A 26925-nucleotide genomic window follows, 5' to 3' on the forward strand; every position below is an offset into this window, starting at 1 on the left:
GTGTAGTAGCTTCTCGAACGGCATTGCAGTCTATTCGCGCGCTCGAGCCCCTCTCCCCTCGTCCTTGCTCAACTCGCCCGACGTCGAGCTCAGGCCCTGCCGAAAGCGAGTGCCTCGTCGCCCTTGCCGACACGACACTCGATGCCGAGCTCTGCTGCTGCGTCCTCGATGCGCGCGATATGCCTTGGCTTGAACCACGGCTCCTTGGCGAGGTCTTCCGCGGTCGACGAGCCGTGCGCCCACTGGACGTCGAGGACCTCGAGCGCTCGCGGTGCGTCGCCGTGCAGGAACGAGAGCACGGCGCTCGTCGAGAGAGAGACGAGTGAGCGCGCGCGCAGGACCCGCAGCGACGACGGGAGGCGGACGAGGACCGTCGGCTTGGCGAGCGCGAGGGGCGCGAGGTCGGTCGCCTCGGTCCATTCGAGGACCTCGAGACGAGGCAGTACGGCGACGACCTCGTCGAGGAGTGCGGACGAGTCGTCGCTCGCCTTGCGCGGCGCGGCGAGCGCAAGGTGCGTCACGGTCGAGCCGACCAGGGCGAGCGCGGCCGGGACGGACGCGAGCGGCGTGTCGTCGTCCGAGGCGCCGAGCGACTGGAACCCGATGCGGACGCTCGAGAGACGGCCGACCGAGTCGCCGCCCGTCGCACGCAGGAGGACGGCAAGGGTGTCCTCGTGCATGACTTGGCCGATCTCGATCGACTCGAGCAACGCGGCCGGTGCCGGCGACGACGACGACGAAGCGAGGGTGGCGAGGAGCTTGGTGCCGACCCAGTCGCGGTCCATGGCCGCGCCGCCGATGACGAGCTCGACGAGCTGCGGCTGCGTCTGGAGGAGCGCAAAGAGGGCGCCGATCTCGAACCACGCCTTGGCGCTGCGGAACCGGACGAGGTTGCACGGCGACAAGACCGTGAGCAGGTAGTCGCGACCGGTGGAGAGGTCGCCGACGTCCCAGTCGCCGGCGGTAAAGTCCTCGTCGAGCGAGGTCAAGTTGGGAAGGCGGTTCAACAGCCGCCTGAGCGGGTCGATGAGCGGCTCGGGCTGGGGCGTCGGCAGGTCGGCGTCGAGAGGCTGGATCTTGAGCTCGCGAACGAGAGCGCCGAGAGAAGGAGCCGACTCGATGGTGCGCAGGAAGAGGTCGAGCTGGCGGGTCGAGGTGACGGCGACGACGCGGTACAACGCCGCCTGCGATGGCTCGCGGTACTCGCTCGACACGAGCGAGAGCGTCGCGAGCTCCTGCTTGCCCCCTCCCGGGCCGCCCTCGACCGCTCGCACGACCGCCGCTGCGACTCGCGCGCCGGTCAGAACGGCCGGCCGGACCGCCGGCGCCGCGCTCGACGGCCTCCTCGCCTGGCCCTCGTCGTCCGAGTCCGAGCCCATCGCCCGAGGCGGCGGCGCCGACGCGAGCTCGAGTGCGCGGCGAGCGTCGTCCGACCGGCCGCTGGAGGACCGCGCCGCCAAGCGCGCCTTGGAGCGCGAGCGCGGCTGACTCGCGGGCTCGTCGCCTTCATCGACGTGTGTGCGGCGGCGCACGAGCTCGTCATCGTCCGACGCGGACGAGTCGGCGACGAAGCGGCTGCGCGACGACGAACGGCGAGGAGGAAGAGGCTCGAGCGTCGGCGCACGTCGGCTGCTCGCCGTGCTCGTGGACGTGCGCGACTTTGGGCGCGTTGCTGGACCGTCGAGAGGGCTCGACCGCAGGTCGCGCGGCTTGTAGTCATCGCGGCGAGGCGCAGCCGAGCTCGCGCGCGACTTGGGCCGGGCGGACGAGCTCTCGCGGCGACGACTCGCCGACGGATCCGGCGACGACGAGCACGGCTGCGACTGGGCCGCTGAGCGAGTAGCCTTGCGGTCGATGTGACGGCGCGCGGGAGGTCCAGGCTCGTCGTGAGGAGGGGCGGACGGCGGCGGCGGCGAGACGACCCGCGAGGTGAGGCGCGAGGCGGCGCGCGAGATCGACCGCCGCTTGTCGGCGGGCTCGTCGACAGGCGACGAGATGGGCGAGGCGGGTGTGGCGGACGCAGGGCGAGAGGGAACGCGGTCGACTCGGGCGCGGTTGTGCGGCGGGGCCTCGTCTCGGCGAGCGTGCGACGATGACGGGCGGTGGACGCGGCCGTCGTGCGACAGGCGCTCGAGTGCGTCGCGGCGATCGCGCGGCTGGTCCACCGCAACAACAGGCTCGTCGCGCTGCTCGTCGCGAGGACGACCTTCTCGACGCCGGGGCTGGTCGTGCTCGTTCGACTCGCCCTCGTGGCGAGGTGGGCGACTCGCACGCTCCTCGCCCTGCTCCTCGCCCTGCTCCTCGTGCCCAATCTCGCGCTTGTGCCCGACGGGCTCGTGCACCTTTGACGAGCGCCTCGTCGGGCGGCTCTCCTCGACTCGAACGGGCAGCGAGTCGCGCTCGCCCGTCGCCTCGACAGCGGCCGCCGCCTCGACGAGCTGAACGACATGGTCGAGCTCGTGGACGACCTTGCCGAAGAGGGCGAGCGAGAGGGTGGCGAACGGGGTCGTGTCGTGCACGGTGCGCTCGACGAGAGCGGTCGCGCGCTTGAGCGAGGCGACGAGGTTGTCGGCGCGGTCGCGGGTCGGGCGAGGTACGGCGGGATCGAGGTCGAAGCTGGAGATGTCGAGCATCTTGGGCGAGCGGCGCAGGCTGGGCGGGTCGAGCTCGGCGAGGTTCGGGCGTGGCATCTGCGGCGAGGAGTCAGTCTCGTTCTTGGCGCCAGACAGAGAGTGTGCGAGGGAGCTCACCGTTCGAGACGTCGCGCTCCTGCTTTGCTGTGAACGGCGCAGAGCAGAGCTGAAAGGACGCAGACGCGAGCCATCAAGCGGAGGACGAACGAGGCTCGGCCAGCAGGCTCGAGCAAGGACAGGGGCGCCGCTCGTCGCCGGGAGGAGCGTGCGCGCTCGCGTGCGCCATCGATCGTACGAGCAGCCCGTCCGCGGAGCGGTCGCGCCGGTGGAGCGGCCGGTGGGAGCAAGGATGAACGCGGAGGACACGGAGGCGGCGCGCCGGCAGGTCGAGGTCGGGGCGCGCAGCGCGGCGCTCGAGGCGGCCGCGGCGGCGCAGCAGGTGCGCGTGGCGGCAAGGCGGCGGGCTCGCCTCCTGCGTCGTCGCCCGCGCAGGCCGGCAGCAGCTCGTCGGCGGCGGCGACCGGCGCGCCGGCGACTCCTGCGCCCACCCTGCGCGGTGCGGCGGCAGCACAGCGTCCTGGAGGCGTCCTTGGCTCGCTACTCGGCGCGGCGGGTGCGCTCAACGCGGCGAAGCGGTCGAGGAAGAGCGACGGCGGGTCGGGAGGAGAGGGGGCGGACCAGCTGCACGGCACTTGGAGCAGTTCACTCTCGCTCTCTGTACGACCTTGCATTCGTTCGCGTTCAGACAGACAAAGTCTCGCAGAGAGAGGAGGGGACGAGGCGAGAGAAAGGCAGCGAAACGCTCAAAGGCAGCTTTGCGCGAGGAAAGACGAGGTCGTGGACAGGGTAAGGCTACAGGTGTGTGGTGAGGCGAATGCGGAGCGTCAAATGGAACAAGAGGGACAGGAGAACGGGGTATCGAGGAGGAAGGGAGGAAGAAGGGATGGCTCGAGCCTGTTTCGAGGCGAGCGCGTCCTGCTCGATGCGGCGCTCAGGCGTGCCCACCGCGCTTGACCTTGGCCATACGGGCTGTCGCCGGCGCAGCATGCCTCGCACGGGCGGCGGCGATGCGCTGCGCGTGCGAGAGGCGACTCGCCGTGACCGGGACCGGGACCGACGACGACGAGGCCGCGCCGACGACCGTCTGCTGCGCCGCGACGGACGGCATGTTGGCGTCGTGGCCGTCGCCGACGCTCGCATCGGCGGGCGGCGCGGCGGCGATGTCGTGGTTGGCCGGGCTCGAGAACACGCCGCCGGCTGCGTGAGCAGGAGGTGGGCGAGGGGCGAACGACGGCAGGGCGAGCGAGAGCGACGGCGTGTTGACAGGGACGACCTGCGAGCCGAACATGTTGTAGTTGCCGCCGATCGGCGGCGCGTTGGGCGTGTCGTCCTGGATGATGCCGGTCGCCCAGACCCAGCGCTTCTCGACGTCGACCGTCGAGACTGTAGGCGAGGCAGTCGCGGCCGAGGACGACGTCTGGTCGTCGCGATCGAGGCCGAACAGCTTCTCGAAGCCGGCCTCGACATCGTGGAAGAACTCGGTCGGGTCCCACCAGGACAGGGCGGACGAGGTCGGGGCGGGAGCAGGCGCAGACGTCGAGGTCGTGGCCGCCTCGGGTGCCGCGACAGCCGCTCCCGCGTCGGCGACAGACGTAGGCGCGGCAGGCGAGTCGGCGACAGTCGAGCTGGCGACGGCCGGGAAGGTTGGGGCGCCGAGGACGGCGTCGGGCGTCGAGATGGTAACGGCGGCTGCAGATCGAGCGTGAGGTCAATGGGGCGGCTCTGCGCGATCGTCTGTAGGCTCGAGAAAAGGGACGCACGCTGACTGAGCTGGTTGACGTTCTCGCCGATGGGCGGGACCTCGGACGCCGGCGTGTCGTCCTGGATGACCGAGTTGGCCCAGATCCAGCGCTTCTCGGCCGGCGTGTGGCGCGCAGCCGCCGGCGTGGTCGTCATGCGCTTCGAGACCGAGGCGACCGAGGGCGAGGGTTGAGCGGCGGGCGTCGTGAGGCTCGTGCGAGCTTTGGCGACGACGGCGAGCGGGTCGTACTGCAGGACGAGGTCGGCCCAGCGCTTGGCGTTCTGCTCGTGGTCCTTGGTGCGGTTGCGCTTGACCATCTTGGCGGCGGCTGTGGGCGGTGCTCGTGGTCAGCTCTCTGCGGTTCAGGCTCGGACGAGGAGGGAAACGATTCGACGCACGAGCGCCCTCGTCCTGGGACAGGTCCTTCATCTCGGCGGTCGGCGCCGCCGGCTCGACGTCGTCCTCGTCGGCTGCGACGGCGGGCACCTTGGCCGTGTTGCCCGGCGAAGGCGAGGTGCCAGTCTTGCTGTGCTGGATGCGGTCGAGGAGCGTCTCGAGCGAGTTGCGGCCGTCGGCCTTGGCCGAGACGAACGTCGACGCCGACGCGAGCGACAGGAGGACGAGGCTGGTGGTGCGCATAGCGACTCGCGGACGGCGGTAGTGAGAGTGCGGGGGCGAGGGTGGTCGAAACGAGGGGAGGAGGGAGACGGCCGGTTGTGGACGGCGAGACCTTGGGAAGGGCGGTGGTGCGGGTACAGGTGTAGGGCCGTGCTCTGGCTACGACCAGCGAAGCGAGCGGGCGAGTAGGCGACGAGGGGGAGAAGCGACGGGAGGGGAGGAGGGAGGCGGCGAGGGCTGGCCCGCTCGGCGGCGCATGAGCGCGGGATTGTCGAGGTCGGCGCCCGCACGCTCTGTGCGCTTCCGCACGCGGCTGAGGCACCGCCAGGAGCGGACGGGGCGACACCTCCCTCATCCGGCGACGAGTGGCTGGCCTCGCCTTCATCGCGCCGGCTCCACAGGCTCGCGGGCGTGCTGGCGTAAAGCTCGAGACATTGCACGCATGCGTCGCTGTCCACCGCGAGCGTCGGAAGCTCGCCGGCGTGAGTGGTCGTGACGAGAGAGCCGAAAGCGAGCGCGAGACCTGATGAAGAGCCAACACGGCTCTCTCGGCTGCTGCAGGGGCACAGGACTGCCAGGAAGTCGCTCTGCTGTACTCGCAGCAGCATGCCACGCCTCTCGAACGGCGGCCTGAGGCGGACGCCCTCTCGACCTCCTCCTCCGTCACCTTCTCTCGAGTCGCGAGCCCAGCTTCTCCCTCGCTCTCTCTCGCAGACCGATGGCGCTCGCATAAACGAGGACAAGAGTACGGAACTAGGTACAGAGAACGAGAGCCAGCTATTCAAGTGCGTGCCCGACCCGTCAAGCTCCCTTCGGCCGCTTCGCCTGGTCCGCTCCCTCGCCTCCCGACCCGCCGTCGCTCTCCCTCGACCGCTTCGCCGCGTTCAGCGCACCCGCCGCGCCGAGGAGCGAGCCGAGGACGCCGCCAGGGCGCTGTGCTGCCGCCGCACCGCGCAGGGTGAGCGCAGGAGTCGCCGGCGCGCCGGTCGCCGCCGCCGACGACGAGCTGCCAGCGGCCTGCGCGGGCGACGACGCAGGAGGCGAGCCCGCCGCCTTGCCGCCACGCGCACCTGCTGCGCCACCGCGGCCGCCTCGAGCGCCGCGCTGGGCGCCCCGGCCTCGACCTGCCGCCGCGCCGCCCCGACCGTCCTGGCTCGGACCGGCGAGTGCTGGCGGCGTGGCGGCCGGCTGCGCCGCTGCGACTGGTGCTACGGCTGACGCTGCTACGGGTGCTGGTGCGGGAGCCGAGGTCGACGCGGCGGGTGTCGCGGCGGGGGTGGCGTTGGCGGCGGCGGCCGGAGCAGCTGGACGAGCGGCGTTGCCGGTCGTGATGCCGTTGTCGGCGAGCTTCTGGCGCAGGCCGGCGACCGTCTTCTGCAAGAGGTTGTTCTTCATGGCCGCCTGCTTCTCGATCTGCTCCTTGGTCGACTGGAGGAGCTGGTCGTGCTCCTTCTTCTGGCGCTCGAGGGCGGCCGCGACGGCCTTCTGCATCGCCTGCTGCTGCGCCGCCGCGCGCTCCTTCTCGATGGCGGCCACCTTGTCGGCGACGAGCTTGTCGACGTTGGGCGCCGGAGCGGACGGCGACGATGACGACGGGCCGGCGGCCGCGGCGGCGTTGGCCTGCTGCTGCGCCTTGCGGAGAGCCGTCGTGAGGCGCTCGATCGTCTCCTTCTCCTTCTTGACCGCCTCGGCCGTCGACTCGGCCTTGATCTTCTCAAAGTCGGCCTCAAGCTGCTTCTTCGACTCGGCGACAGCGGCCTCGACGGCCTTCTTGACGTCCTCGTCGCTCGCGCCGGTCGACACGACAGGAGCAGCGCCACCGTCGGCGGCCGGTACAGGTGCGGCGGCGGCGGCGGCGGCGGCGGCAGCAGCCGACTCGGCGGCCGCCTTTTGTGCGGCGGCGAGCTCGGCGCGGATCGCCTCGATCTGCTGCTGGAGCTGCATGGTGGTCTCCTTGATCGCCTTGGCGACCGCCTCGTCGCGTTGAGCGGCGAACTGCGCCTCGGCGGCGGCGATCTTGCTCTTGGCGGCCTCGGCGACCTGCTCGTCGGTCGGGGTGGCGGGTGCGGGTGCCGGGACGGCCTCGGCGACGCGTGCTTGGACGGCGGCCTCGATGGCGGCGGCGTTGTCGCCCGACGAGAGCGTCTCCTTGAGCGACTTGAGCTCGTTCTGGGCGGCGTCGAGCTCGGCTTGGCGCTGGCGGGCGTCGGCCTTCATGCGGCGCTGTGGACGGGAGGGACCGTCAGTCGCAGGTCTTGAGACGGGCGGCACGAGAGAGAGATGTTGGGAGGGAAGAGAGGTGGGCGGGACATGAGGGAGGAGAGAAGGAGAGGGAGAGAGGGAGAGGCTGAGAGGGAGAGGACGAGGGACGCACGTTGTCTGAGAAGATGGGCTCCTCGCGAGCAGCGAGTCGCTGTAGACGAGAGAACGAGTGAGCGCAGTCCTGCGCGAGGGCACAGGAGGGTACGGTGTGAGAAGGGCGGACTCACGTCGCGGTCGGCTTGAAGCGTCGTCTTCTCGGTCACAAGGCTCGTCTTCTCGCCCTCGAGCGCGGCGAGCGCGGCGGCCTGCTCGGCGAGACGAGCTTCGAGCGCGACCTTCTCGCTCTCGGTCGCGGCGAGGCGAGCCTGGAGCTCGGCGAGCGCCTCCTGCGACTGGGCTTGCGCTTGCGCCGTGGCGGCGGCGACGACCTGGTCCGAGTTGCCGCCGGCCTCGATCTGGGCCTTGAGCTCCTCGACCGTCTTGACGAGGGCGTTGCGCTCGTCGCGAGTGGTGCGCGCCTGCGCCTGCAGGCCCTTGAAGCGCTCGAGGCCCGTCTGCCAGTTGGCGCGCATCGACTCGGCCTGCAGACGGCGACGACGGGAGGGACGACGAAGACGAGGTCGGTGAACAATGCCGTGAAGGAGGGGAGGACGAGGCGGAAGAGCGGAGGAGGAGGGAAAGGGGACGCACGAGGTTCGTCTGCTCGGTGAGCTTTGCCGAGATCTCGTCACGCTCGGCCTGCGACGCCGTGAGCGCCGCCTGCACCTTGTCGACCTCGGCCTTGAGGACCTGGAGCTCCTCGGGGTCGATGCGCTCGTACTTGGCGAGGATCGTCTGGTTGCGCGTCTTCCACCGCTCGTTGTCCTCCTCGAGGAGGCGGATCTGGTGCTGCTTCGACTTGACCTCGGCCTGGAGCGTCGCGACGTGCTCCTTGAGCGGGTTGAGCTCGCCCTGGACCTGGCGGAGCTGCGTGTCGAGCGTCGCGACCTTGCGGAGGTTGGCCTCGTTCTCGTCGCGCAGCGTTTGGTTGCTCTCGCGCAGGAGCTTGGCCGTGTGGATCGACTCGAGCAGCTCGGCGTGCTGGGCCGAGCTCGTGAGCGAGTCGCCCGTCTTGGAGCGCTCCTGCGAGAGGGGGAGAGAGAGGTCCGGGCGAGAGAGGGTCAGGTCCACGAGTCCGGCGACGAGGGAGAGAACGAGAGGACGCACCTCCTGGAGGGACTGTCTCGCCTCCTCGAGGCTGCGCGACGTAAAGTCGAGCTGCTGACGAAGCCGAGTCGCCTCCTGCTTGCTGAACTCGAGCTGGAGGTCGATGATGTCCTTCTCGCGACGCAGGTACCGGATGACCTCGCGCAGCTGCTCGACCGACGCGTTGTGCGACGCCGTGATGGCCTCGATCGTGTCGGCGTCGGCGCCGCCGGCCTCGCCCGCAGCTGCGGCGCTGTCCGAGACGGCGGCGTGGCGCGCCTGGAGCTGCGTCGCCGAGGCCGAGGCCGTCTCGAGGTGCTGCGCCAGGGTCGAGTTCTGCTCCTTGAGCTCGTCGCACCTGTCGAGGAAGAGGGTTGTCAGGTCGGGAGTCGGGGAGAGATCGAGGACGAGAAGAGAGGAAAGGGTTCGGGACGCACCGCTTGCGGACGTCGGCGAGTTCCTGCTGCAGCGTGCCCTTCTGCCGCGCCCAGCTCTCCTCCGAGCTCGCGAGGTTGGCCCTCGCGACCTGCGCCGCCGCCTCGTGCTCGCGGACCGTCGCCCGGACCGCGTTGAGCTCGTCCTTGACGTGGGCGAGCTTCTTGACGTCGTCGGCGTGGGCGACGAGCTCGCGCTCGTACTTGTCGTGCGCGTCACGAGCGAGCTGCGCTTGGCGGCGGAGGTCGTCTTGCGCGGCGAGCTGCGCCTCGCGAGCGCTCTGGTCGGCGGCGCGCAGCGACGTCAGGCCGTCCTCGAACGTCTTGCGCTCCTTCTCGAACGCGACGCGCTCGGCCTCGATCTGCTTGTGGAGCTCCGAGTTCTGCGTGTTGGACGCCGTGATGTCCTGCGTGAGCGAGTGGAGGCGCTCGCGAAGGCTGACGATCTCGCTCTGCATGGGCCGGTGAGAAGATGCGTTAGGCCTGAACGACGACGACGACGACGACCGCGACGATGGCAGAATAGGGGACAGGGACGTACGTCCTTCTCGGCGATAGACGACTCGGTGGCGGCCTTGTACTCGTCGTAGGTCGCCGTCACCTCGCGCAGGCTCTCGCCCTGCGTCTCGGCGATGGCCTGGTACTGCTTGGTGTGCTCCTTGGCGCGCTCGAGGTCGGCCTTGGCCGTGCGGAGCTCGTTGCTGCGACAGTCGAGGGTCAGGACGTTGCTCTCGAGAGGAGAAGGACGAGTGCGGCGAGCGTGAGACGCACCGAAGGTCGGCGACCGTGACCTGGAGCTGCTCCTCGACGGTCCGGGTCGTGTCGGTCTCGCCCGAGGACGAGCGGCCCTCGAAGATGACGAGCTTCTCCTCCTTGGCCTCGACCTGGAGGACGAGGTCGCGAACGCGCTGCTCGAGGTGCTCTTGCGACGTCTGGGCGGCGACGAGCTTCTCGCGCGTCGTCGAGTGATCGGCCGTCTGCGTCGTGCGCGAGCAAGGTCAGTCGCTGCCTCGACCTGGCACGGGGAGGTAGAGAGGGCGAGAGCGGGACGCACGAGCTTGTCGATGCGCTCCTGGAACGTCTTGCTCTCGATCTCCTTGCGGAGCGCGAGTTGGCGGTTGCTGTCCGACTCCTGGTTGAGCTTGTCCTTGAGGTCGGCTCTGCACGAGACACGTCGAGAAGTCAGTCGCTGTCGCGCAAGGCAGAGAGGGAGGGCAGGGGACGCACGCTTGGGCCTCGAGACGGTTGACCTGCTCCTCGAGTCGCCGGCGAGCGTCGTTGCCGCTGCGCTCGAGCTCGTTCTGCATCGTCTGGAGGTTGCGCATGAGGTCGGCGAGGTGGGCGCGCTCCTTGCTGAGGGCCGCGTTCTCCTCGCCGAGGCGCTGCTCGACGCTCTTGAGGACCGAGCGCTCGCTCTTGAGGTTCGTGTTCTCGTGACGAAGCTGGTCGGCAGTGCTGCGCAGCTCGAGCATGTCCTCGGTGGTCTGTGGAACGAGACGAGTCAGGTCCGTCCCCCTGCGAGAGCTCGGACGGCGTTCGAGGTGGACGCACCTTGTGCGACGCCATGTCCTGCTTGGCCATCGTCTGCTGGAGCTCGAGGGTGCGCTTGTTCATCTGGCTCATCTCGCCCTTCTGCAGCTCGTACGACTCGTTGAGGAGGCGGAAACGTTCTGCGGGCGGACGAGGCAGGGTCAGGCTCGTCGCGCTCGAGACGCCGACGACCAGGAGAGGGTGGGAGGGAAGGCGAGCGAGACGTACCTGCGAGGAACTCGCTCTGCGCCTTGCTCTTGGCCAACTCGGTCCTCGCCTGCGCCGCGTCCTTCTGCGCCTGGACGAGGTCGTCCCGCAGGCGCTGCGTGTCGACGGCCATCTCGGCGCGGTACGCGTCAAAGTTGGCCTGCACCTCGGCGAGGAGCCGACCCGCATCGCCGTCGCCCGCCGTCGTCGCCGCCGATGCCGCCGCCGCCGCCGCCGCGGCGAACGACGAGCCGTCGGTCGCGCCGGCGCCCGAGCCCGAGCCCGAACCGCGGACGCTGAGCATCCTGCGGAACATGTCGCGCTCCTTCTCGAACGCCTCGGTGCGTGCGCGCTGCGCCTCGACCTCGTCCTTGAGGCGGAGGATGAGCTCGTGCGCCTCGGCGACGGCCGCGTTCTCCTCGCCCTCGCGCCTCGCGCGCGCGTCCTGCTCGCCCTGCTCGAGCTGGGCGCCCATCTGCCGCGTGATGCGGAGCAGCTTCTGGTTCTGGACCTGGAGCTCGTTGATGGTGGCGAACGTGACGAGGTGGGCGCTCACGACCGAGTCGGTGTCGCCGAGCTGCTCGGCGCGGCGCTGGATCGCCTGCTCGTCCTCGTCAAACTCGGCCGCGTCGGCGCCCTCGAGCAACGGGTTGTCGTGGACGGCGAGGACGCGCGACAGGGTGCGGACCTGGCGGCCGAGGTCGGACAGCTGCTGCGACAGGATCGTGTTCTCGCCGCCGAGGCGCTCGACGTCGAGACGCAGCGACTCGGCGCGACGCTCGCTCCCGTCGCGGTCGGTGAGCGCCTGGGCGAGCTGCGACGCGAGCTCGGTCGCCTCGACCGAGAGGCGCTCGTACTCCTCGCGCTGCTCCTGCAGGAGAGGGGCCTGCGGACGGGAACGAGGGGGCGAGTCAGTCTCGTTGCCCGACGAGAGGGGGAGCACAGAGACAGAGACAGAGAGGAAGACGGTGCTCACCCGCTCCTCGATGTCGCCCAGGATCTGCGCGAGGCACTCGCCGAGGCGCTTGGTCTCGGCGCGCTCGCTCGCGAGCTCGTCCTCCATGCGCACGTACTCGCCGTAGATCTCGGCGTAACTCCTGCCGCTCTTCTGCCCGCGCACGGCCCGCTGCGCCGACGGGCTGAGCGCGAACGCCGAGGCCGAGGCCGAGGCCGAGCCGACGCTGCCAGCCGGCGAGTCGTCGCGCGCAAAGCCGTTGCCGTGCGCGGCGGCGTGCGCGTTGCCGCGCTCGAGCGCCTCGCGGAGCTCGCCGACGCGCGCCTCGAGGGCGTCGGCGCGCTCGCGCTCCTGGAGGAGCTGGTCCTGGAGCTCGGCCTCGCGCTCGACGAGGGCGGCGCGCTCCTCGTCGAGGGCGCGCTCGACGTCGTCGACGCGCTTCTTGCGCTCGTCCTCGCGCTTCTCCATGAGGTCGACGAGGCGACGCATGCTCGCCATCTCGGTGGCGAACGCGGCCTCGCTCGCGCCGTGCTCCTCGCGCGCCGAGGCGAGGTCGGCGAGCGTGTCGGCGTGGCGCGCCTTGAGCTGCTCGTGGGCGGTGCGGAGCTGTTCGAGCGAGGTTTGGGCCGAACGGGCGTCGATCGAGACCGTGTCGAGCTGGCTCTGGAGCTCGACGAGCGCGGCGTGCTTCTCGCGGCGGTGGGCGCTCCACTCCTGGCGGCCGCGCTCGAGCTCCTGCGAGAGGAACGACTTGTCGGCCTCGAGCGAGGTGACGGTGCTCTGGAGGGTCTGGAGGCGGAGGAGCGAGGTGCGCGACGTGCTGGTCGTCTCGGCGAGCTTGCCCTCGAGGTCCGAGTGGGCGGCCTGGAGGGTCGAGTAGCTGGCGCGGAGCGAGTTGAGCGATTCTGTAGAGGCGACATGGTGTCAGTACCGTTCTCGAGAGGTGCAAGGCCCTCAGGCAAGACCTGGCAACCTCGCAGAGAGACGCCGTCGGCCCGCACTGGCTCGTGAACGAGGGAAGACGAGGACGCACCTTCGAGCGACCGTTTGTCGGCCTGCTCGCGGTCAATGACGGCGAGCAGCTCGCGCTTCTCGCGCTCGACCTCGTCGACCCTCCTGACGAGCTCGTCTCGCCCCTGGCCGTCCCCCCTCGCGCGGTCCTCCGCCTCGCCGACCCGCCGTGCGGCCTCGTCGGCCTTCGCGCGCTGCTCTGCGGCGTCGCGCTGGGCGAGCTCGGTCGCCTCGTTGGCGCGGGCGAGGTCAGACTCGGTGGCCGACAGGCGCGAGGCGAGGTCGTGGAGCGACTGGTCGGCCTCGAGTTGGGCGCGCGTGTGCTCGGCGCGCAGGGCGTCGAGCTGCGCCTGGAGGGCAGACTGGGCGTCTGCGGGTGCCGGTGGGTCGCTCATGGGCGTGCCCGCGCTCTCTCTGGTGGGCTGAGGTCGAGCGGGGCGAGGTGTGGTGGTCGAGGGGAGGACGAGCGCCGACGACGACGACGAGCGAGGGTGGGGCCGCCAAAACCTGCGACAAACTTCGCTCTGCTGCTCTCGAACTGACCTGAGCATGCGTCTGTCATAGCAACACAAACAGCTGCGGCCGCGCGGCGCGCCGCCGCACCGACTCGAACTCGTCCCTCCTCCTCGATCCTCCTCCTCAACCACCCTCGCCCACGCCCACGCCCGCTCACCCGAGCCTGACGCCCTCGACCCTCTCCCTGACCCTCCCCCACACGTCCCTCAGTCCGTCCCTCGCCGCATCGACGCCGAGCTCGATCGCGTTGCCCGCCTGCCCGCCGACGTTGAGGCTCACGGGCCCGAGGTTGAGCGCAAAGTTGTCGCGCGGTGCGGGCGCCTGTTGGGAGGCACCTTGAGGGGTTGAGGAAGGTGGGGGGATGGCGGTGGGGCCGGAGGAGGATGAGGTCGACGCCGAGAGCGAGACGGAGGGTGGTGCGGCGCCGAACGACGGGCCGAACGCGAACGCGGCGTCGCGCACCATCTCGAGGAAGCTGCGGGCAGTGGCCATCTGGATCAACCCCTTGCCCTTGATCGACTAGAGGAGAGCGAGAGGAAGAGAGAGCCGGCCACGCACCTGCGCGAGTTGTGCACGCACGTCCCGCCGAGCACGACCCTCGTCCCCTGCGGGACCATGCTCTGCGGCCCTCCTCCCGCGAGCCCTTGGCCCGCCGCAAAACGCTCGTTGAGCTGGGCGACGTGCCGGGCCTCCTCGAACGTCGTGCCGCCGACAATGAAGACGATGATGTCCTGCGGCCTGCGAGGGGAGCGGCACGAGGTCGAATGCGCGTGCGGGGGCGACGAGGGAAGGGAGAGAGGTGGACGAGAATGTCAGAGACTCGTCGAGTGAGGGCGAGAACACAAGGCCAGGGACCGGCGACGACAGAGAGGGGGGAAGAGGACCGAGCGACGCACCGACTCATGCCCTGCGGCCCGACACCCTGCCCGTCGACGAACGGGTAGCTCGACTCGCGCAACCGGCCCTTGAGGAGCAGCTCGATCGTCTCTGCGAGGTGCGGCGTGTGCTGCGTGTAGACGTTCTCGACGCCCTGTTTCTCCTCCTCCTCGTTCAGGTCCCGCACTTGGGAAACGAGGCAAGGGAGATGGAAAGGGAGAGAGCGGGGCGCACCTTGAGGCCCTTGAGCGCCGACTTGCCCTTGGAGAAGAAGTTCTCGTTGCCGAACAGGTCGTCTTGACGCTGGTCGGCGCCGGCGAACGCGAGCATGACGTTGACCATCTGCGTTCGACGCAATCGGGTCAGTGCGGCCTCTGAGTCGTCGTCACCTGAGCGCCTCTCGCTCGGAGAGGAGGAAAAGGAGGAGGGACCGAGGCGACGCACCTCGGCCTCCTGGACGCCCTGCGCCTTGAGCAGCTCGACGACGCTGGCAATCTGCTGCCCGGGCGCCTTCTGGTACCGCAGCGCGTACAGGATGGCGAGACGGAGCTTGGCCTCGGACGGGATCTCGGGCGCCGAGATGGCCTCGCGGACGGCCTGCGAGCGTTCGGCGAGGAGGGTCAGGTCGGCTTGCTCGGCCGGCAAAGAGAGAGTGCGCGATGTGAGAGAGGGAGAGAAAGAGGAGGACGCACCCGCAAGTCAGGGCCATGGCTCTCGTTGCTCGCCAGGCTCTGCTCGAGCTCGCTGACCTGGAGCAGGCCGCGCTCGTTGACGAGGCGCGACAGCTCGCCGACGAGCGCGACGTGCTTGGACACGTTCGAGCCGAGCTTGCGGAACTCGGGGTACTCGTCGATGAACCTGTGCGCGTCGCTCGGACTAATCAGCCTGCGTGCTCTTGAAAGGAGAGAGGGAGGACGAGGAAGGGGAGCAGGCCGACGCACCGCTTCATGTCGGCGACCGTCTCGATCTTGCCCGCCTGGCTCGTCGCGCTCCGGGTGCTGTAGTCCTGCACGTAGCTGCTCAGGTGCGCGCCGAGGTCGCCAAAGTTGTCGTACAGGTTGCGCGCGAAGAAGGCGTCCTGCTCGGGCGACAGGACAATCTCCTGCGGGGCGAGTGCCGTCGGTGTGGGTGGCAGACGTCGATGTGGTCGCGAGATGAGAGGGCGAGGGGAAGGGATCGAAAGGGGAGGCGGCGGCAAGGTCGAGGAGACGAGGAAGAGGGAGAGGAAGAGGGACGAGGCAAAAGTCAGGACCCTGGACCTGCTCGACCGGCACGCGGAAAGGAGTGAACCGCCGCTGCGACGCACCTTGACCTCGTCTCGGACCTCTGGCGCGCCCTCCAAGCTGACGCGCCCGTTGGTGATGCCGAGCAGCTCGTGCACCATGGCCTGGTACGTCCACTGCGTCAAGAGGGGCGTCACCGGGTCGTTGCGGCGGTCGAGCACGAGCAACAACGGTGCTGTCGCCGTCTTGCGAAAGTCCCACAGGCCCGCCGAGTCGCTCGCGCCGCCCGCACCGCCTGCACCGCCGGCGCCCGCGCCGTTCATGGCGGCGACAAGCGCCTCGCCGAGCTGGCGCGCCATGCCGCTCATGCGCTCGTACCGCACGATTGGCCGCTTCTTGAGCGCGAGGCACAGCGCCGTCAGGCCCTCGACGTGGCGCGCGAGCGCGGGTGCGTGCGCCGAAAACGTGGCCGGGCTCGCGCCGTACAAGGGCATGGTGCGCTGGGTCGGCGACGGGTGCAGCGGGGTCGGGAGGACGTTGAGGGAAAAGTGCGACGACGTGAGGGGCGCAAAGTCGGCGAAGAACTCCTGCGGGCGCACGAGGGAGAGTGAGCGAGGCTCCACCTCGAGGGTACTGCAGGACGAGGTGACGAGGGAGGGAGGAGCGCGGGACGCACCTGGACCTCGCGCACGAGCTCGTGCTCGTCGGCTTCTGCGAGCTTCTCGATCTGCGCCTTGGTCAACACGTTGGTGAAGTCTGCGGGCGGCGACAGAGGGAAGGTCAGTGGCCCTTTCCTCGCTCGAGTCCCGCTCGCTCTCGCCCCAGCCCGTGCGCCCACCGAGAGAGGAAGAGGAAGAGCGACGCACAGAGCCAGTAGCCGCCGAACCTGCCCTCGCTGAGCTCCCTCGCGCACGCCTCGACGCTGTCGTCGGTCGGCCGGACGAGGCACACGCAGCGCAAGTGGGGGAGGCGCTCGACGCCGCGTGCTGCTGCGCCTGGTGCGGGCGGGTAGGCGCCTGGCGCGGATGGCGCGAGGGAGGAGGTGGACGCGTGCCGAGACGGGTTGTCGACGCGGTCGGTGAGGTAAACCTCGTGGGCGAGGAGGTGGCTCTGGGTGGTCGCGAGGCTGACGATCGGGGTCTGTGTACGGCGTGACGAGGTGATGAGTCTCTCCCTCACAGGCTGTGGGGCAGGGGGGGGAAAGGCGAGGAGACGGACCGTGTCCGAGTCGAGGAGGAGGACCTTGATGCCCGGGGTCGACGTGATGGCCTTGTCGACGTACGCCTGGACGGCCTTGAGGCAGTCCATCGTGGGCCGAGTCGCGGTGCACCGTGCGCGTGCTGCTGTCGGGTGCGAGAGGCCGGCGAGGGCGCGGGTTGCTGATGAGGAGGGGTCGAGGTGGGGAGGCCACAGGGGCGGCGAGCGGCGCTGCGGCGGTGCCGGTTGCTGCTCTTTGTACGAGTGCTCGGGTGCGAGTACGCTGCTCGCCACACGCGGGCGAGGCGGTCTCGAGAGCAACCGAGAGGCCGACACGCGAACCGACTTGGCGGAGGAAGCGGCTCGCTCTCGCTGCAGGCTCTCCTCACTCTTTCTGCCGCACTAGAAGCATGAAAGAGCGCCTCGACGTTGCACGACAGCGACCCCTCGAACCGCTCACGCCTCGCCTGCCCCGGCGCCGCCCTTCCTCCCCTGCCGCTTGGCCCGCATCGCCTCGAGCCGCCGCTTGAGTGCCTGCGTTTCGCGCAGGCCAACTCCGCATCAGTACCGCGTATAGAGCGAGGGAACGCTCGTTAGGCTGGGAACCGAGAGAGAGAGGATGCGCAAGACGCACCGTCACCTTGTCGTCGGCCTCGCGCTGTTCCCGCTCCTCCTCCTCGAGGCGCGCCATGAGCTCCTCGCGCTCCTCCCTCGCCTCTCTCTCGACGCGCTCGTCGTCCGTCTCTTTGGGCTCGTCGTCGTCGTCGCCCGCACCTGCCGCCTCCTCGTCCTCCTCGCCCTCGGCAGCGACGACGGGCGCGCCAAACTCGAAGCGCACGGGCGCGGCCGCGATCGTCGCGCGCGCCGTCGTCGGGGCGCCCCCAGTTGTGGAGGACGAAGCGGCGGCGTCGTCGGGTGCGCCGAGCGAGGCGAGAAAGTCGTCGAGGTCTGGGTCGGCGTCGTCGGCTGGCGCGGCGCGGGCGGCAGAGGTCGAGGTCGAGGGGGAGGGTGCTCGAGGTGCCGGGGCTTGGGATGGGTCGGCGAAGAAGTCGGTCGGGAGGGCGTTGTTGTCGGGAGGAGGAGGAGGAGCGTCGGCGCCGTTGTCGTCGTCGTCGTTGGGCGAGTCGCCTGCGGGGCGGGAGCGCTTGGAGGAGGAGGCAGCGGTGTCGTCTGAGCGTTTGCGCTTCTGCGACTGTTGCTGTAGGCGTTCTTGTTCGGCGTTGTGCTGCTGGACCTTGACGCGGTGGGTCTGCGGGGCGGGGTGGACGAGGTGAGACGGGGAGTTGGAGGAGCAGGAGGGAGAGTAGGCGGACCTTTGACTGTACGTGGGCCGACCACAGCGAGTCGTGTTTTATGGCGAGGTGGCAGAGCGAGCACGAGAGCTGGCCCGAGTTGGAGTAGCGGGCAAAGGGGGCCGAGATGCGGGCGGCTTGTTGGCGCTTTGCGGCCATGAGCGACTTGAGCGAGTTGGTGCTCATGGTCGTGTGGGCTCTTGGTGCGGGGCTGGGTCGAGGTTGGAGAAGGAGGAGGAGAGGTGAGATGAAGACGACGAGGTGGTCCGCGTTCCCTCATCCGCTCAGGCTTCGAGTGAGGCTACCGACTGCCAGAGTGTGCTCTACAGCCCCAACCACAGCACTGCCATGCCCTTGTGCGTCCCCTCTCTCTTCCCCTCTCGCCCCCCTCCTCCATCGACCTCAAGTGGGGGGACGACCACCTCGCCGCGTCCGACACCGCCCAGTGGGCCGCCGAGTGCTACACCTGAGCAACCTGCTACCCACACCGCGACCCACCCGCCATCACCCGCGGCCGCCACGCCGCCGCCGCCGACCCTCGCCCTCGTCCGTCAACTCGCCTTTGTCCGTCGACTACGCCCCGCACCTTCGCCCCTCTGAGGCCACCCTGCCCAGCCGATCACGCCGTCAAGGCCGCCAACAGAGCGCACCGCGACTGGCGCCCTCGTCCCCCTCGCGAACCTGCGCACCTACCCACAGCACAGCCTCCCTCTCCTCCACCACTCGCGACTGACCCTCCTCTCCCATGCGCCACAGACCAGAGTACAAGGTCGTCATCATGGGCGGCGGCGGCGTCGGCAAGTCGGCCCTCACCGTCCGCTTCATCCACCAGATCTTTGTCTCGGCGTCCGTCCTTCTCTCCCCCCTCGCCGCTCCCTTGACCACACACACACTGACACGCCCGCCCGCCCGTCAGGTACGACCCGACCATCGAGGACAGCTACAGGCGCAACCTCAACGTCGACGGCATCACGGTCGCACTCGAGGTCCTCGACACCGCCGGTACCGAGCAGGTCCGTCCCCTCGTCTTTCCTCCCTCTCTCTCTCCCTCCCTCTCCCTTTCCTTACCTCGTCACACGGCACTGACCCTCTCCCTGGACCCGCACCAGTTCATGTCGCTCTCGTCGCTCTACGTCCGCTCGGGCGACGGCTTCCTCCTCGTCTTCAGCCTCACGTTGCTCGACAGCGTCGCAGAGCTCCACACCATCTGGGAGCAGATCCAGCGCATCAAGGAGACGACTCACGGCACGGCCGCGGCGGCCCGAGGTGGTGGGGCCGGCGCGAGGGCAGGAGCGATGGGTGAAAAGGTCCGTGCGCCGCTCGTCCTCTTTCCTCTCTTATCTTCCTCGTCCGCTCTCAACAAGAGCCACTGACACCTCGTCATCGCCCGGAACAGCTTGAGCGACCCCGAGTCCCAGTCGTCCTCGTCGGCAACAAGCTCGACCTGCAGCACGAGCGACAAGTTGGGCGCGAGGTGGCCGTCAACCTGTCGCGCTCGTGGGGCGGCGTGCGTCCCGCTCTCTCTGCCTTCTCTCTCTCGCGCTCGGTCTCTCGAGACCGCACGAGCGAGGGCTTACGCAAGTTTGTGGCGCAGGTCCCGTACTACGAGACGTCGGCGCGCAAGGAGATCAACGTGCGTCCCTCGCTCTCTCTCTCCCTTCTTCTCGCCGCGCACCTCTTGGTCAGTCCATCCTGACATGCCTCCCCTCTCCCTCCCTCGTGCCCCATCTCCCGCTCTCCCGCTCCTGCGCACCCCTCCCCCTCGCCCGCCCCGCAGGTCGCCGCCATCTTCGAGGACGTCGTGCGCCAGATGATCAAGGCCGACGCGTTCGCGTCGTCGGGCTCCAACTCGTCCAGTCGGCGCTCCAGCCGGACCGGCGCGTCCGGCGCAGGGGGCGGGGCGGGAGGAGGCGCGGGGAGGAAGAGGAGGTGCACGTTGCTGTGAGCGGCGGCTCGCTCTCTCTCTCGCGTCCCCTCGTCTAGGTCTCTCGCCCCGCCCTCGCAGTTCTCGCCGTCGTCGTCGTCGTCGTCCCTCCCGCCGTCTTGTATACCCCGCTCGCTCTCGAGCCACCCTTCCGTTTCCCCCAGCCACCCTCTTTCGCAACTCTCGCAAGCATACCCCTTCTCTCTCCTCCTCCCTTCTCGCGCTCCGACTATGCGTCTACCCTATCGCAACGTCCTTGTCACGTAGTTCTTCCCCCTCCTGCTCTCTCCTCGTTCGCCTCGGCTCGCCGTCGCCTGTAGTTGTGCCACAGCTCGTCGTCTCCTTTCGCGCCTCTCGAGAGGACAGCTCTCGATCGCGAGCGCTCGAGAGACTCTCAGAGGACGACGAGGACGATGCTGCATGTTGAGAGAGGTCGCGATTACAGACAAAGAGAAGATGAAAGGGTCGGAGGCATCTCAGGCTCGCTCGAGCCTCTCGCGCGCACGTGGAATCTTCTACATCGCCCAGGGTATCGTCACCGTGCTCCTCGTCCTCGTCCTTGACCGCTGCGCCGACGCATCAACTCAGGCGCGCGTCGGCGAGGCTTGAACCTGGAGCGGGTCGTACCGCGGCGAGGTGAGCTCGGGGCTCGTTGGCGGCGAGCTGCGGGTGCGACGAGGGACAGAGGGAGAGCGAAGAATGTCAGTGAGGTGTCTCTCGCTCGACGAAGAGACAAGAGAGAGAGAGCGAGACGCACCCAAGCGTCATGACGCTCCCGATCGCCCTCAAGTCGGCACTGAGCGGCCTCGGCAGCTCGCCGTCGTCCCCAGCCCCAAAGCCGGGCACGCCCAGGCTCACGTTGACCGCGCCGAGGCCCGGCGACGCGCTTGCGCCGGCGCCGACACCGGCGTAGGCGCGCACGGGCGGCGGCGGGGTCGCGAACCCGCTCAGCGACGACGACAGGGACGACGACAGGTCGGGCGTCGCGGCACCGCCGGCGTAGACGAGCGACGTGTCCTCGTCGGGCTCGACGAGCGTCGGCGTCGGGAACGGCGAGGGCTCGTCAAGCGCCGCGTCCGACGCCCGCTGCGGCTCGACCGGGTCGCGCTCGAGCCCGTCCAGCAACCTCGACGCCGTGTCGACCGGCTCGACCGTCGTCGTCGCCGCCGCCGTCGTCGTCAATGTCGACGCAAGGGTCGCCGGCGGGTCCTCGAGTGCAAAGTCGATCTCGCGCATCTGGCTCAGCAGGCCCTCGATGTCGGCGCTCAGCCTCGCACGGCTCCTCGCGCTCGCGCCCGTGCTCGCGCCCGACGGGCTCGCGCCACTGCCCGTCGCGGCCGACGTCGAGACCGAGCTCGGCGAGGGCGTGCCGAGCGCGGCGCGCGACGAGAGGTGCCACGCCGCGGGCGTGACGGGCGCCGAGGCCGGGTAGCGAGGCGTCGCGGGCGCCGCGGCGGGGAGCTCGAGGCCCGATCCCGTGTTGGCGGAAGAGGGAGGGGAGAGGGCCGCAGGGCGAGGCGTGGCGGGCGCGTCGGTCGGGCTCACGTCCGTGGCGGCGAGCGCGGGCGACGGCGGGAGCGCACTCGAAAAGGGGAAGGCGGGCTGGGTCGGCGAGAGGAGGGTCGACGCCGAGGCCGCTGACGACGACGCCGACGTGGTCGACTGGGCCGACAGGGACGCGCGAGGCGAGGGCGAGCCGAACGACGACGAGGCGCGAGGGCGCGGCGGCTCGTGCGGCGTGGCCGCAGCGACCGTCGAGGGAGGGGGCGCCGGAAAGTCGAGGTGTGCGGGAGGCGGCGACGAGGTGTGCTGCGAGTCCGGCGGCGAGAGGGCGTGGGCCGCGAGGGGGAGCGACTGCTGCGTCGCCGAGGTGGGCGCAGGCGTCGAGGGGGCGACGCCAAAGAGCTCGTCGCGCTGCTGCGTCTGCGACAGCTCGGCGAGAGGAGGAAGGCTTGACGCCGGGGCCTCCTGCTCCTGCGACGATGAGGCCGACTCGACGACGACCGGCGCCGATGCAGGCGGCGCGTGCGCCTCCCGCTCGACAAGGCTCGACGGCGGCTGCGAGTTGGTCGAGACGGACGGTCGGCGAGGCCGCCCAGCGCCCGAGAAGAAGTGCTCCGTCTCGGCGTCGAGCGAGGGCTGACGCGGCGGAAGGGCGGGCAGGACGGGCGCCGCAGCGTCGGCGGCAGGTGCGGGGACAGGCGGCTCGGGCGAGGTGGCTGTAGAGATGCAAGGTCAGTCTCGTCCACGAGATAGAGACGCAGAGAGACGGAGAGCATACAGTCGTTGCGGCGGAAGAAGCCCTTCTTGTCGCCCTTGCCAAACTTGCCGAAGAAGGACCCGAGAGGGCTCTTGGCGCCGCTGCCGCTGCTCGGGTCGTCGCCCGACGGCGACTGTGCGTCGCCGACCGGAGGAGGAGCCGCGTTGGCCTTGCCGGCGTCGATGCTCTTGTTGCGGCTGCCCCACTTGAAGCCGCTCTTCTTCGGGCCGGGCGAGCGAGGCTGCGACGGCTGCGGGTCCTCGGCGGCGGGCGGCGGTGGAGGTGGAGGAGGAGCGGGAGCGGCGGCGCGCGGCAAGAAGTTGTCGAACGGCTGGACAGGTGGCGAGGGCGAGGGCGGCAGAGGTGGTGCGGCAGGCCACGACGGGCTCGCCGACGGGAGGGCCGGGAGCGGCTCGTCGAGAGCGTCGGGCGAGTGCGCAAAGGTGGCGACGTTGGCCGGCATCGGCGACGGCGGGAGCGCGACGAGGTGCGGCTGGGGGTGCGCACGGGCCTCGGGCTTGGACAGCGATGACGAGCGCGGGATGCGCACCGGCTCGGCAGGAGCAACGAGCTCGACTGCTGCTGACGGCACGTCGTTGGCGCCGCTGGCCTCGCTGCCACCGCCGGGCGAGCTCGGCGCGCGATAGCGGAACGCCGGCCGGCTCGCGAGGAGCGAGGACGGCGGCGCAGGCGATGCGGGTACGGCGGACGGCGCCTCGCCCTCCTCGGTCTGCTCGCGAGACGAGGTGCGCGGCGGGAAACCCGGGCGCGGCGGCTCAGCCCGCGACGGGGCCTCGCCGGCCGCCTCGAGGACGGCTGCGGGAGATTGCGCGCCCATCCTCGCTCGTGCGCTCGCGCGAGGTGACAAGTCGGCGAGCGCACGCTCGAGATCGTTGAGGTTGTCCATGAGCCCGGTCGAGCTCGACGAGCGCGCGCTGTCGCTCGCGGCGCCTGCGGCCGAGATGGACGACATCGACGACGAGGTCGACAGGGACGGGTCGACGACGGCGGGCACGTTGGTCCAGCCTTGACGCTGCTTGCGGTTCTGGACGTACTCGGGCGACATGGACGCGATCGTCGACGGCGGGCGCACCGAGAAGTTGACCGTGCTGATCGACGTGGCCGCCGAGTGCGACGGCAGGAACGGCGACGAGCGGTCCTCCTGGCCGTGGCCGACGTTGCTCTCGCGGGCAGCGACCTGCTGGACGGGCGACGGCGGGAAGACGCCGGTGCCGGTCGCGGCGGCGCCGGACGAGTCGAGGCGGATCGGCGAGGCGAGGTTGATCGGGTGCGTCGCCGTCGTCGGCGTCGAGCTGAGCATGTTCACGACGTCGCGCACGTCGTCCTGCGGCGGTGGCAGCCCTCGCTCGTCGAGCGTCTCGTCCTGCTCGCGGCGCTCGAGGATGCCGGGCGCGGCGACGGGCTCGAGCTCGGCGACGTTGCGAGCGCCCGAGATGCCGAGGCCCGTCGTCTCGACAGCGTCGCGCTCCTCGAGGCGCGGGTACGAGTCGTCGTCGGCGATCGAGCGCCACGTCGCCTCGTCCGACTCGAACACGTCGGCGAGCGGGTCGCCGCGGACCGGCTCGTCGTGCACGCCGCCGTCCTCGGCCGTGGCGCTGCCGTAGCGCAGCTCGTCCGAGTCGGCGTCGCTCGCAGCCGGCTTGACGGCGAGCTGGGCCTCGTCCTCGTCCTCGAGCGGCGCGTAGCCGTCCTCCTCGCCGCCGGCCGGGTGCGAGCCGATCGAGCCGTGCTCGCTCGACGAGCTGTCGTCGCCCTCGATGACGGTGGATGTCGTCGACGCTGGTCGCGACGGCAGCGAGCTCGGCGCATGCGACAGCGGAGCGGGCGAGCCGAAGGAGGTGTCGGCGGCACGCAGTTGGGCGCGGTCGGGCGATGAGGCAGGCGCGAGATGGTCGACGATGGACGAATAGGCGTACGGGCTGCTGATAGGCAACGCGTACTCTTGCGCAGGCGGGAGGGCGACCGTCTCGGCGAGCGGTGTCGGCTCTGATTCGACCGGCGACGACTCGTCCGGGGCGAGTGCGCGCTCGCGCGAGCTGCCCGTCGGGCTGTGCCCCGCCATGGCGGCGAGCGACGAGCTCGACAGGGCTGCCGAGGCGAGCGTCGCCGTGTCGAACAGGTGCGGCTCGGGCGCAGGCGGCGCGGCGACGATGCCAAGTCCTCGCGCCGCCGACTCCTGGGAACGAGCCGCGCTCGCGACCCGACTCGGCAGCTGCAGCTCGTGCCACGACTGATGGGGTTGCTCGAACGCCATGGCGGGCGCAGACGACGCGACCGCCGGGGTGGACACGCTGCTCGTGCCGCTGCTCGCCGGTTGCGACGCGCTCGCGAGCCACGCCTCGTACCACTTGCCCTGGCGCGAGCCGGCGTGGATGTCAAACTCGACCTTGCCGACAACGACGGACGCGCCGTAGCCGGGCAGGAAGGCCGACGCGCCGACCGTCGACGGCGAGAAGAGCGACGCCGGCCCGCTCGCGAACCGGGACGAGCCGTACGAGACGGCGCGAGCCGAGGGCGGCGCCGTCGCGTAGTTGTAGCTCGAGGGGCGCGGTGCCGCCGTGCGGTGCGAGGCGGAGCGCAGGGATTGGCGCGACGAGCGGCGGGTGAGGGAAGGGTGAGCGGCGGTCGGGAAGGACGAGAAGCGCTTGACGCCGGCGCCGGGCGACGTCGTCGACGGCGGTGGACCGCGACCGAGGCCGGCCCGTGCGATGGCGGACACGCGGTTGTCGGCTCGAGGCGCCTTGCCGTCGCTCGCGCCGCCGTCGACGCTCGACTGGCTCACGCGCTCCTGCTCCTGCTCGTCCGAGAAGATGCCGGCGTCCTCCGACTGCTCGCGTTGCCGAGGTGCGGCATGCTCGGACGGGATAGGCGGTACCGGCGGCGGGCGGTAGTCGTTGTCGTCGTCGTCGGACGCGTTGTCCGAGTCGAGCAGGTCGTGCTCGCGCTGCTGCTGCTCGTACAGGAGCATGTCGCGCTCGGCCTCCTCCTCGGCCATAAGCTGCGCCCACAGGAGGTTCCACGCGCCGTCGCTGATGCGCGGACCGCCCTCCGCAGCGAAGCCGGCCGACTGCGGGAACGGCTGCTGCGTCGCCGGGTTGGTCGTCGACAACAGGTACAGGACGACGCCGCCCGAGGACGGGAGGCCGTACTCGCGAGCGATGGCGGCGAGCTGGGACGACAAGGTCGGGTACAGGGGGACGAGGGTGCCGCGTCTGCGGGCACTCGAGAAGCGTCAGGACGTCTCTCCCTCGCGGCGCAAATGAGGAGAAGGAGAGAAACGGGACGCACCGAAAGTGCTCTGGTGGGCCATAGCCTGAGCAGGCAGGGTTGGTACGAGGATGCGGCGGGTCGTGCGGCAAGTGCTCGGGCGGGACGACCGTGAGGAGGAACCGCGAGCTGCTCGTCGTGCCGATCCCAGTCCCGCTCGCGCCTGCACCGCCTCCTCCTGCTGGTCCCGCTCCAGCTCCCGCGCTCGTCCCCAACGGCGTGGCTCCGGCGCCGCTGCCGCCGCCGCGGTAGGGCGAGCCCGTGCGCCTCGCGGCCGAGGTGTAGCCGAGGACGCTGCGCCCGCCGATCGAGGTCGTCGAGGCCGACGCAGGGAGCTTACCCGACGCTCGCCGTGCGGCATAGCCTGCGACGGGCGAAGGAAAGGTCGAGGTGGATGGGCGTGCGGCAGTCGGCGGGGAGGTGAGGGATGCGAGGGCGGGCGAGGAAGTCGGCGAGGGGGCGTGCGCATGCGCCCGTGGCCGGTCGGCGCCCTCGGCCGATGCAGACCGCTCATCGCGAGCCGGTGTGTTGCCCGCGAGGGCAGTCGTGCCGCGGTCGGGGGTGGTGGGCGATGCGAGCTGAGCTCGAGGGCTGACGAGCGAGTCCGGGGCGGTCGGGGGCGACGAGGTGTAGGTGCTGCTCGCAGACGGGGTGGTGCTGCTGTACGAGTGGGCACGGCTGCTGGCGAGGTCGAGAGGGCGTGGGACGGCTCTCCCGAGCGCGAGCCGGTTGGCGGTTGGCGAGCCGAGGGGTCGCGGCGGCGGCGACGGCGCCGAGGCTGGCGGCTGCTCCATCGGGCGCGCTGGTGCGGGCAGAGGGCGTGTGGTCGTGGCGAGGCTGGCTCGAGGTCGGGGCGAGCGAGAGAAGGATCTTGGGGTCCTCGGCGAGTTCGGCGAGCGATCAAGTCGAGGTCGCGCCGTGGGCGGGTTCTGCGCGCTCGCGAGCTGGTCAGTCGTGGTTTCGACGCGTACAGGAGCGAGCGCAGCGCACCTCGAGGGCTTGGACGGGCGCAGGGAGGGTCGACGAGGCGACGCGTCGTCCGACAGCTGCCGGCGAGGAAAGTCGGACCTGCGGGGTGTGCGCTGGCCAAGACAAGGAGAGGGGATCGCTGCGCCGAGGCAAGAGCGGGGGAGCACGCTGCGCGCTGCTGGTAACGAGGGCGCGGTATGTAGCCGGCTGGCGAGAGCGAAAGCGCTCGTTCCTCCCGCTCGTCTTCGTCTACGCGGCGCCGTTGCTGTCTCCGGGAGCCTTGGCTTGCCGTCGCAAGGGCTCGCTCGACTTCGGCCGGGTCTCCTGCGCACCCGCGATCGCAATCGCAACCCACCGCGCACCGCTTCAAGGGCACGCGGGCGACGCCGTTTCCATGCCGAGACGACCTTCTTCTCGCGCGTGCCTTTCCCTCGCGTCGACTGTCCCGGGTCCCGCATTCGCGTCGTGGTCGGCGTCGCTGTGCGCCGGCGAGTCGCGACGATGCCGCCGCCGGCTCACGGCTTCAGCGGTCGCGCTTTGACCCCTCTTGCTCTCGTCGCGCTCAACTCCTGCTTTCTATCGTCGTGGGTCGGGTTCGTCTCTGGACACGTCTCCAGAGGCCATGAGAGGACCGGTCCGGTCGTCAGGCTACAAAGAACGTGAGCTGGGAAGGTCGAAGCGAGAGCGCTTCCTCCGCCGCTGCGTCCTCCACCCGTGCTCGTCGTCGCGAGCCGCGCCTCGCAA

At 70.3% G+C, this 26925-nt stretch overlaps 6 protein-coding genes across 6 annotated transcripts; 1 reads left to right on the forward strand and 5 right to left on the reverse strand.

Moving 5' to 3' along the window:
• Nucleotides 1–5: 5 nt before the first annotated feature.
• RHOBADRAFT_54998 (uncharacterized protein) lies at nt 6–2690 on the reverse strand (the record flags this gene model as incomplete). The annotated part of the gene is made up of 1 exon (XM_018417607.1): nt 6–2690. The coding sequence occupies one exon, from the start codon at nt 2688–2690 to the stop codon at nt 90–92; it is 2601 nt and encodes an 866-aa protein (XP_018269271.1). The 3' UTR covers nt 6–89.
• A 4873-nt stretch (nt 2691–7563) lies between these two features.
• Nucleotides 7564–10412, reverse strand: RHOBADRAFT_28975 (uncharacterized protein; the record flags this gene model as incomplete). The annotated part of the gene is made up of 8 exons (XM_018412845.1): nt 10161–10412; nt 9988–10093; nt 9705–9910; nt 9475–9634; nt 8937–9385; nt 8521–8857; nt 8005–8436; nt 7564–7895 (listed from the first exon to the last, which is right to left on the reverse strand). Coding segments are annotated over exons 1-8 (2265 nt in total), but the record flags the coding sequence as incomplete, so codon positions are not given.
• Nucleotides 10413–13179: 2767 nt separating this feature from the next.
• RHOBADRAFT_38426 (uncharacterized protein) lies at nt 13180–16559 on the reverse strand (the record flags this gene model as incomplete). The annotated part of the gene is made up of 11 exons (XM_018413522.1): nt 13180–13627; nt 13711–13890; nt 14049–14182; nt 14263–14370; nt 14473–14625; nt 14721–14886; nt 14970–15130; nt 15335–15838; nt 15928–16007; nt 16118–16391; nt 16470–16559. 11 exons carry the CDS (start codon nt 16557–16559, stop codon nt 13306–13308), a joined length of 2172 nt encoding a protein of 723 aa, XP_018269273.1. The 3' UTR covers nt 13180–13305.
• Nucleotides 16560–16904: 345 nt separating this feature from the next.
• On the reverse strand, nt 16905–17926 carry RHOBADRAFT_45793 (uncharacterized protein; the record flags this gene model as incomplete). The annotated part of the gene is made up of 3 exons (XM_018414671.1): nt 16905–16982; nt 17083–17697; nt 17762–17926. 3 exons carry the CDS (start codon nt 17924–17926, stop codon nt 16905–16907), a joined length of 858 nt encoding a protein of 285 aa, XP_018269274.1.
• A 559-nt stretch (nt 17927–18485) lies between these two features.
• Nucleotides 18486–19942, forward strand: RHOBADRAFT_55002 (uncharacterized protein; the record flags this gene model as incomplete). Its single annotated transcript, XM_018417608.1, has 6 exons — nt 18486–18586; nt 18657–18753; nt 18850–19047; nt 19137–19247; nt 19335–19373; nt 19518–19942. The coding sequence occupies 6 exons, from the start codon at nt 18486–18488 to the stop codon at nt 19683–19685; spliced, it is 714 nt and encodes a 237-aa protein (XP_018269275.1). The 3' UTR covers nt 19686–19942.
• A 142-nt stretch (nt 19943–20084) lies between these two features.
• On the reverse strand, nt 20085–26006 carry RHOBADRAFT_55003 (uncharacterized protein; the record flags this gene model as incomplete). Its single annotated transcript, XM_018417609.1, has 4 exons — nt 20085–20327; nt 20422–21883; nt 21946–25157; nt 25234–26006. The coding sequence occupies 4 exons, from the start codon at nt 26004–26006 to the stop codon at nt 20249–20251; spliced, it is 5526 nt and encodes a 1841-aa protein (XP_018269276.1). The 3' UTR covers nt 20085–20248.
• Nucleotides 26007–26925: the final 919 nt, after the last annotated feature.

Source organism: Rhodotorula graminis (assembly GCF_001329695.1).
Source record: "Rhodotorula graminis WP1 unplaced genomic scaffold RHOBAscaffold_11, whole genome shotgun sequence".
Taxonomy (NCBI): domain Eukaryota; kingdom Fungi; phylum Basidiomycota; class Microbotryomycetes; order Sporidiobolales; family Sporidiobolaceae; genus Rhodotorula; species Rhodotorula graminis.